Source organism: Marmota flaviventris, chromosome 5, assembly GCF_047511675.1.
Source record: "Marmota flaviventris isolate mMarFla1 chromosome 5, mMarFla1.hap1, whole genome shotgun sequence".
In the NCBI taxonomy this organism is placed as follows: domain Eukaryota; kingdom Metazoa; phylum Chordata; class Mammalia; order Rodentia; family Sciuridae; genus Marmota; species Marmota flaviventris.
The window spans coordinates 9,899,094-9,908,545 of record NC_092502.1 but is presented as its reverse complement, the minus strand read 5'-3'; the positions used below and the strand labels follow the sequence as shown (position 1 = coordinate 9,908,545).

The following is a 9,452-nucleotide window of genomic DNA, read 5'->3' as shown; positions in this document are numbered from 1 at the left end:
CAGGAAATCATGAGGATTGTGCCGATGCCTTCACCACATCTAGAAATAGAGAGTGGGGAGGACCCTGCCCCTCAGAGCCAGTGCTCTGGTCATCTTAGTGGTGGATTGCCAGGGTTATTGGGACCAGGGCAAGGGGATGGAAATGCCAGGTACTTTACATTCAGGGGTCCATTTCTTTCTTTCTTTCGTTGTTTTTTTTTTTTTTTATACCAGGGATTGAACCCAGGGGTTCACTGAGCCACATCCCCAGCCCTTTTTATTTTTCATTTTGAGTCAGAGTCTTGCTAAGTTGCTTAGTGCCTCTCTAAGTTGCCAAGGCTGGCTTTGAACTTGCAATCCTCCTGCCTCAGCCTCCTGAGCTGCTGAAATTACAGGCTTGTGCCACCACACCTGGCTTCATGGGCCCATTTCTTCCCACAAATGAAGCAGATTCTATTTTCCTCATTTCAGACAAGAAAAGTGAGGCCCTAAGGAAGGAATAGATTATCCACCCCAAATTCCACAGTGAAACCATGGTGCAGTTTGGTTGGCAGCCGACCTTGGCTTTCCCCACTCTTTCTTCCAGCTGTTCTTTGCACTGAGCTGGACTCTTAGTCCCATCTTCTTTTAGGCCTGGCCACCCATCTCTGCAAGACTGTGTAGTTGTTGGATGACCGTGGACATGTTACTTCACCTCTCTGAGCCTCAGTTTCTTCTTCTGGAAAATGGGTGTTGCGGTTGCATATGAATGTGCACAGCCCTTAGGCTCTGCCTGACTCATGGTGCTAACTCTAAAAGTGACAGCTGTCACTCTCTCATTCTCAGTATCAGGTGATGAAGTTGTCTCTATTTCAGGCTGTCTCTGTCAAACAGTTTAATAGAGTGAAAGTACTTCTTTTCATCAGGAGGTACTGATTTCCCCCCCCCCAAAAAAAAACAGTGTCAGGTCCAAAGGGATGTTTCCTGGAGGCCTGGATGTTGCGATCCAGCATATGGACCTGTCCTGAGTTGCAGGGGTTGAGCTGTGGAAAGCGCCGGCTGTTTTCACTGGCGGCTCCCTAAGGCAGCTGCTGTATTTTTCCACTGAGTGGATCCCACTGGAGATTAATTTTGGCTCACCCCTGCCAAGTCAAAAGTGAAGGCCCAGGCCCACGGGGAAGTCAGCCATGACATCTACCAGCGACGATGTCGCTGGTACATTTCCACGAAGGGAGATGTTTGCAATAGTAAATTTCTAGGGTTGGATGAAAACAGTGGGTACAGTTTGTTTTGAAAAGCAGGAACACACTTGCCATGAGCCGGAAACCCAGCCAAGGAAATGAGCTTGCCAGGCCCCAGGAAGCTCTCACATCTGAGAACACAGGGATCTTTCAGGGCCTGCAGGTCAAGTGCCAGAGGTGGACCAACAGGGAGAAGTCAAGGACACCAATTGTGAAAGCCCTCGAAAGCCGGGGCTGAATGAGGACCGTGGCTCGGGGTGCTCCCACGTCCGTGGAATGGTATGTTTTCTTTTCTGTGTCCAGAAACAAGCACGGGGCAGCAGGCACCCAGGGCCCGGCCGCCCAAGAGCTCTGCAGTTCTTTAATTCACCATTGTGCACTGGGTTGTGGGTTGGTAGTCAATTATGCCACCTCCTTCTTAACGTGCTTGGCAGGAGGGTAAAAATTCAGAATACTGCCCTGTAGCAAGTCAGACTTAATTGCCTATCTTCATTGAAATTACCAAATCAGAGTAGCAAGAGACCCAAAGGAGGCAGCAGACACAATGTTGTTTCTGTCTGCAGAGGTTGGCGTGGAGGTCCCCAATGTCACACTGGTTGGTGGGGGGCGGGGGTGAGGTCTTACAGAGCTTTCTCTGGATTGGGCCTGCTCATATGCCATTGGATATATTTGTTTTGCAGAAGTAAAGCCTTTTTTCAAAAGCAAAAAGAGACTGGCAGGTGATAAAATGCAAAGCACATAGAAATTAAAACAACAACAAAAAAAAACAGGTTCCAACTGCCCACCCCTGCCTCGCAGCTGTGCGGGGTCCCAACATCTTCTTTTGCAGATAAAGATGCAAAAGACCTGGTTAGGGTTTCCTGACGCCACAACACCCACCGCCTTGCACAGAGGAGCACATTTATGTCATGTTCTGGAAAAACACAATTTCCATAACTCCAGCATAGCTGGGGGTGGGGACATGATATTAACCAGAGGAAGGTGGAAGGCATGAAGCCAAAGGGAACCCAGGCAGATAGCCTTTTCTTCCTTGCTCTGGACACTTGGACTCCCTGGGTGACATAATAGGTTACCAGGCTGCTGACAAGGACATGGCAGGGGATGAGGGGACACTTTGACCCTGTACAAGCATTCTGCCTTAGCACTGGTGTCTTACCCTAGCACATTCCCTGGCGACCCAGTCATCTCATGGGACCCAGGGGCCACCAAGGAGTGCAGGATCAGATTCTTCAGGCACTGGTCCAAATGCTTCTCTCACGAGCAGACCAGGGATCAGGCAGGGTTGCCAAAGAAACAAGCATTGAGATTTTCATAGAAATCACATAATTTATTCTGTTGTATAAAAAAATTCATCCTTATATAACAAAATGTCTTCTTAGAAGAAGGAATATATTATTTCAGGTCATAAATAACCAGCAAACACACAACTGTTGGCAACTAAATAAACCAACACTGGTGTTTTCCACCAGTGGTGAGAACAGACCTGCTCAGATCTATTTACAAGATAGTACAGTACTGAACACAAAAATTGAGGTATTTGGTTCTTCTAGGAGTAGACACATTTGTGAAGGCAGACCGCCTACGGGAAAATAAATAAGGTATATTCTCATACATATATGTCATCGGGAATGGTAATACTGGTAGGTATGTCAAGCATCAAGTTTCTAGAAAAAAACGGAGGCAAGTGAAGAGAAAGCAGCTCACACACGGAGTCCTTTCTCTTCTGCCCCGTTTTGTCAGAGGGACTTGATGTACCCACTGTATATTGGTCCGCAACGTGCTGAGTTCAGCAAACGTCTTGACGCTGTCACCATGGCAACTGCTCAGAACCCAGGGAACTTGGGTGAAATTAAATAAATAAGGACCAGCACCCACAAGCCCATCTCTGGAGTTACTGCCTCTCCTCTGGAGAAAGAGCCTGCGGTCCTGGAGGAATGGAAGCTCCTCCAGGGCCTTTCAGCAGCTGGGGGAGGTGGTGATGGGGCTCTGAAGGTAGCTGAGGGCACTGTTCGTGGAGTGGACAGGGATGGAGACGGGGAAGTTGAAGACGGTGGTGGTGGAGGTGCCTCGGTCCAGCACGGCCATGGCAGGGCTCCCGGCCTCAGCCGAGCAGTGCGGGGCCAGCACCTGGGACTCGAACTGCAGCAGCTGGCCCATGAAGCTGAAATTGGGGGAGATGATGCTTCGCCTCTGCTTCACGAACTCAAAGGCCTCATCCAGCTTCACCCGGTTAGTCCTCATGAGGTAAGCGAGGCAGATGGTGGCTGACCGGGAAATGCCCGCCTGGCAGTGGACAAACACCCTTCCCCCTGCATTCTTGATGGAATCTGGAAGACAAAGGAAGCCGGAGCTCAGGAGGAGAACCCGAGCCAAGGGTGGGATGTGCAAAATGTCATGCGTGTCCTAGCCAGGGGGTCAGCATCACCTCACGCAGCCACTGGGCACTATTCATGGAGGGAACATGGGCGTTAGGCAAAGGACAGCAAGGGATTTAAACCCAGATAGTGTGCCCACTTAGCAGATGGATCTTCAACAAATCGATCCACCTTTCTGAGCCTCTGTGAAGTGGGACATCAACTTCCATATTTTGCAGGGACGCTGTGACACCAGATTAGTATCTAATGTCTGAAAGGCTCAGATAGGGATCATTCAACTGAATCCTTGCCAAAGGGGCTGTGCTGTCACCCAAATGGGGAGGGGCAGAAATGGCCCAGGTGGCCTTGCTCACCTATGAAGTCTATGGCCTCGTTGAACCAGGAGCTGATGTCCGCCTTGTGGTTGTCCTCCACAGGAATGCTCTTGTACTGGTAGTGGCCCTCAAAGTGGTTGGGGCAATTGGCTGAAACATTGATCAGGGCAGTGATGCCCAAGGCATCCAGCATGTCCTTGCGGGAAGCATGATAGGCACTGCCCAGGTACAAGAAGGGCAGGATCTCCACTGGGCCACCCTGAAATCCAGAAAAATCCAGCACTCATCAAGCCTGTTCCAAGTAAGCACCAGTGCCCACACCTACAAAACTCCCTGCCAGAAAGTGAGTTCCAGATTCCGGGGGCCCTTCCAGGCTCTGCTGATGGAGTATAAATAAAGAGAGCAGAAGCCCATGTGCCTGGACAGGGCCAGCGCGTCAACTTCTGCAATGCCAGCAATAAGGGACTCGGCTTCATCAGACCCCTCAACAGGGGAACAATAAGACCTCACGTTGTTCCTGTTATAAAGCCGCAGTCACTTTCTACATTCTCACTGGCACCCATGTCCCAGGCCTTGGCCAGCTCTTACTTCTTCCTTCTGGCTTGGGCCCCTACTAACCTGGTCGTAAAGTGGGGTGCTGCAGGAACTGCATCCAGATTCTGTGCTGTCAGGGACACTAGTACTCAGGGGAAGGCTGAGCCCCATGGGGGTCGACTGTTTGCTACAGAGCTCCGGACAGGAAGCTGAAAAAGCTTCATACCCTCCTGGGAAGACAAAGACATTTTTTTTTCCATTAGAACCACGGGAAGGGAGCACCTTGAGACAACTCCCCCACCCACCAGGGGCTGGGAGTTTACATCCAAGAGGCTCAGGCAAGTCTTTGTTCCTAGAGCCAAACAAAGCCAGTGGCATGACCCCAGAGACAGGACGTGGGCGCCCAGCGCCGCAGGTGGGGCCGCCCCCCGCCAGGAGCCGAGGGCCAGGGGTCCGTGTACGAGGTCGGCGAGGCGCTCCCCAAGGGCGTACCTTTGAGGAAGAAGACTTGCGCGGCCCGCGCCTCGCGACAGAGCGCTCCAGCGGCCAGGGCCAAGGTGCTGTCGCGCTTGGCGCCGTCCAGGGCGACACTGCGTTCGTCCAGCAGAACCACGGCGTGGTAGGAGCCAGCCAGCAGGCGGCCGCGAAGCTCGGCGTTGGGCACGATGTGTTCCAGGCCCATGGCGCCCTTGGCACGGCGCCGCACGATGGTGCTAAAGCGCACGTTGACGGAGCCGGCGATGTGGCCGGCATTGAACGCGAAGAAGGAGCGGCAGTCCAGCAGCAGGCACTGCGCCGCGCGCTCCCGCAGCAGCGCCCGCAGGCCTCCGGCGTCCAGCGTGCCCACCTCCATGACCATGGCCGGCCCCAGCGCCCCCAGCGTGCCCGGTCCTCTCTGCTCTTTGTCCTCGGAAGTCAAGGGCAGGGCGGCGGCTTTCGAAGAAAAGCCCGACCCTGGGTCTCTGCACCGAAACAGAACCTGCTCTCGGACCTAGCAAGGGGTGCTAGCGGGACTCCGGGCCTCGCTTGCTCGCTGCTATCCCGCCTGCCCTGCGATCGGCCCGCGGCGCCCGGCTGTCGTCTCGTCCTTCGCACTGCGCTCGGCCGGGGGCGGCGCGTTTATAAGCGGCCTGTGGCGGGGCGGGGCGGACGGGCCGGCGGGGGGGAGGGTTTGTTTGTTTGAATGGTGATCACGTGGTGAGCGGTGACGTCACCCCCCCGCTCGGGCCGGGCGCCGTACAGCCAGAGGCAAAGACGTCATCGGCCTCTAAACCGGTCCGCTGCGGCGCGCTGGCTTGCGCCCCGGCCCCCGCCCTGCTGTCCGGCTGCGCCCTCCCAGCCGCCCGCGTCCCCCAGGCCCGGCCAGCCGCGCTCTCCCGAGCCCGCGGGAGAAGGCGGCGCGCTGCCAGGCTAGGGCTGATCGGGTCGCCAGCGGCTAGGAGGGCGCGCCCCGTGCCACCTGCGGGTGCCCGCTGCCCTCCCCGGCCTCGGAGACCTCCTTCTCGACCCCCGCGAAAAGGGGCTGCCTGCGATTTTGCATACACACGGGCCCCTTGCTCTCATTGTCTTCCCGCCGAGGGGTGGGGAAACTGGGGTTCCCAAGGAGAAGTGACCAACTTGCCCAGCATCACGCTTCCGGGTGGGTGGGGGCAGCAGAAAGGACCCCGAGATGAGGGTTAGAGAAGACTGACGACTTTGTCCCCACTTACATGTGAACTTAGGACGGCCAGAGTGCGCCGGGTCGGAGAGGTTCGGGAAACGTCTTCCTGTTTCCCAGTTTATAGTGTAGCTTTAATTTCTTTCTTTCTTTTTTAACTACGGGCAAGGAAAATGCCCCTAGTGAAAAACTATCCTGCCTGCTCAGGTGGTCCCCAGAAGAGGTGAGCCAAGGGCGAATCGGGGGCCGGGAATCGGACGGCCCTCGAGGCTGACTGCGGATTCCGGGGGTTCAACATGTGGGGGAACCCGGGCGACCCACCGCGCAGCTCGACAGCGCCCCCGAGGGGCCGCCAGACACGCTTCTCCATCTCTTTCCTCACTCCACAAATATGCGCTGATAGAGCGCCTACTGTGCGTCGGGTTCCTGTCTCTGGGGTCATGCCACTGGCTTTGTTTGGCTCTGGGAACAACCCCCACACGAGCCGGCCGGCCCGCCTGCCACTCCCTGACCCCTGCCATCCGCACAGGCCGAACTCGGAACCCCATCCCGCGGCGCTCTGGGCGGGTCGCCAGGACCTGCACTGAAACGTCAGGCAAGACCCCCTGCGGGACCTTCCCCCCAACCCCAGGCCCCTGGGCAGCCGAGCCCGCGGCGGTGACATGGACGTAGTAGATACACAAACATAAACATTGCGCCACCCGCGCTGGGGTGCCGAGTCAGGAACATTCTGCGGTTTCCTCCCCTGCCCTGGGGGAGGGGCTTTGCTGGCCACTCTGTGTCGTTGCTCTGGGGATCAGAACAACTTCTGCATTTGCCTCCCTTAACTTAAGTGCCCTCGCAGGCGCAAACTTTCCGCCTGGGTTCTTCTAGAAGTTCAGGACACTGAACTTTTTGTTAAAGGGCATTTTCTACCTTCCTCTGACCATAGGTCGAGGAAAACACCCAAGCAGTCTTCAGATAAGAGCTGCGCCCTCCCGGTATCTCAAAAGACAGAAAGAAGGCGAAGACATTCTTTATTTGTTTATCCTACTTATTCAGCTGAGGACCTCAACATACTTTTTGCGTTGACTCATTCAGTGGCAGCTGCTGGTTTTTTCACAGCATACTGACTTGATTTGTCCCCATTTTTTTTTTTAACCAACAACATTCATTATGCCTTCCCCTCCCCAAATTTTTCAGAAAGACAGCTTTTTATACAAATATCATGGTGGTAGCATGGTCCTGTCCTGGAGTCTGGCGTCTGTGCCCTCTGGGCTTGCCTTTTACCCCTTGTCGGAAAGGGCAGACAGGGGAGGCTGGAGCCCCTGCTGCTGGTTCACTGCTCCTCTCGAGCCTCCAGGGCCACGTCCATAGGGTGGGCCTACAGCAGCCCACCTTGTGGCTGGCGTGAGGCCCCGGAGGTGGGTATAGGCAAGCAGGGTCCAGCTGCCTTCTCCTTAGGATTCGCCCAATCTGTTGGGTTTCCCCAGCACTGGCATCCGCAGGTCACTGCCAGGCCCAGCTCATGGGAGACTCTCAGAGATGTGGGTGGGACAGCTCAGCTCAGGGAAGTTTCGTCCTTGACCCCTACAATACAGGTCATTGGGCCACCTGCGCAGAGACATGGTAAAAGTGTAGCTACCCAGGTCCCATATGACTCAGGAGCAGGGGACGCTGCCCCTGAATGTGACAGAGCCAGAGAGAGGCTGGCACAGTCAGGTGACGAGAGACCAGAGTCCACGAGGGCAGGGCAGAAAGACAGCTGTGGGCCTGGCTGTCGTGGGAAGAAGCAGGATGAATCGGAGGACGTAGACCCAGGGAAGAGCTGGGCCTTTCTCACCTGGTTCCCTGTTCTTAGTGGGCTTGGGGATAAGCCTGGTGGCTGCAGGGGTGAGGAGGAGGAGCCTGGACTCCCCACCTTCAGTGTGTGGCCTTGAAGCCACACCTGGTGAGTGAGCCCCTTCCTGTGAAGGAGGGAGGGAGCAACATGCTCCTGGGGGGGGGGGGGCACTCCCATGAATGGCGATTAGAAAGTGGACCTGGCCACCGTCTGCCTGGTGCCTGTGGGCAGGCAGCTCGTCAATTCTGAGCCTCAGCTTCCCCCTCTGTAAACTGGGAATGATGCCCACGCAGGACAAAGACAAACTGGGAGGACAGGGCCAGGGTGGACCACATCTGGGTCTGCTCACAGGAGAGGGGACAATGCCCCAGCCACGCGCTCTCTCTCAGAGTCCGCAGCCCCTTCACCATGTGGTGGTCATCAAGCTCAGGGACCTCTTGGGGCTCCCTGTGTCCCACCCCATCCACAGCCCCACGGGGTCCTCCCTTGGCTGGCTGTCCCCCTCAGCTCCCACTCCTGGCTGACGCTGGTGGGTTGGTTTCCTCGAATGTTCTCCTTCTTTCCCACCAGGGCCCTTGCTCGCTCTGCCCACCTCGTCCAGCCAGTATGCCATCGGGTCTTCCACCACCCAAGACGTGAGGCCAGAACTGCTGTCAGGGAGACTCCCCTGTGTCTTCCACATCTTCCTCCCGGGCCTGGAGGACCTCCTCCTGATGTCTGATTGGATGAAAGGGTGAAAGTCACTCACTTGACAGCGGGACTGTCTTCTCCCCTCCAAGTCCCCCACCTGTTGCCTTTGGTGGCACACAGTAGTTCCACAATATGTGAAAAGGTAGAATTTTTTGAGAAAAAGGCAAAGGAAGGTTTATTACTTTGCTAGCAAAAGAGAAACACAGGGGACTCCTGTCCCAGAGGCTATGATTCTGCCCATCAGCAGCAACAGGGGGCTTTTAAAGAGGTGATTCAAAGGCTGCATTTCCCTTGTTCTCTGTCTGGAGTTGAATTCACTTGTTAATTGGGGAGATGGTCATTTCTGAGGCCCTCTGGTACCATCCCCCAGTCTGGACTCCTTCCTTCCTATGGTGGGTGTGTCCTCAGGACGGATAACTCTGCCTGGGATGGGGAGAGAGGTAATCCTATTTCCCCTGAGATTAGGAAGGGAAGAAACATGTCCATTTTAAAAATCAATTGCAGTGGCCGAGCAGCAAGGGCTACATCTCAAGCATAAAGTGGACACTGCTGCATTGCCCCACGGTCCGGTCTACCTTCCATGTCTGTGGAAAAACGGGCGACGACATCTCCAAGCTGCTTCCTGCCGAAAGGGAGCAAAGTTGGGGGAAGTGACCCAAAGTGCTTGTGGGGCATGGACAGGGAAGGGCATTCAGCAACAGAGCAGTCCAGGGGTCCAGTATAAAATGGCGGGTAACTGGACAAGGCGTGCACAGGGCAGGTACCATGCACATGGCCAAGGGTGGCGTGACTTTACTGGGTTGAGCTTCCTTTATCTCGATGGACCACAATGGAGCAACCCGCTCTGTTCAGGGAGAGGGT

The 9,452-nt window shown here is 55.3% G+C and overlaps 1 protein-coding gene and 1 long non-coding RNA gene across 2 annotated transcripts; one reads left to right on the top strand and one right to left on the bottom strand.

Annotated features, from left to right (window-relative positions):
* Positions 1–2,505: 2,505 nt before the first annotated feature.
* On the bottom strand, positions 2,506–5,536 carry Dusp1 (dual specificity phosphatase 1). Its single transcript, XM_027938672.2, has 4 exons — positions 4,915–5,536; positions 4,507–4,652; positions 3,928–4,147; positions 2,506–3,526 (listed from the first exon to the last, which is right to left on the bottom strand). Exons 1-4 carry the CDS (start codon positions 5,279–5,281, stop codon positions 3,156–3,158), a joined length of 1,104 nt encoding a protein of 367 aa, XP_027794473.1. The 5' UTR covers positions 5,282–5,536; the 3' UTR covers positions 2,506–3,155.
* Positions 5,537–6,487: 951 nt separating this feature from the next.
* Positions 6,488–8,869, top strand: LOC139705661 (uncharacterized). Its single transcript, XR_011707484.1, has 2 exons — positions 6,488–6,674; positions 8,472–8,869. It is a non-coding gene; the product is annotated as an uncharacterized lncRNA (long non-coding RNA).
* Positions 8,870–9,452: the final 583 nt, after the last annotated feature.

What these genes read in the sequence shown, in the direction of transcription:
- Dusp1 (XM_027938672.2), bottom strand. Translation starts at nt 5,281, where the DNA reads ATGGTCATGGAGGTGGGCACGCTGGACGCCGGAGGCCTGCGGGCGCTG. An exon ending in GCAAGTCTTCTTCCTCAAAG is followed by an intron (nt 4,653 to 4,914) that starts GTACGCCCTTGG and finishes TTGTCTTCCCAG; the next exon opens with GAGGGTATGAAGCTTTTTCA. An exon ending in CGAGGCCATAGACTTCATAG is followed by an intron (nt 3,527 to 3,927) that starts GTGAGCAAGGCC and finishes TTTGTCTTCCAG; the next exon opens with ATTCCATCAAGAATGCAGGG.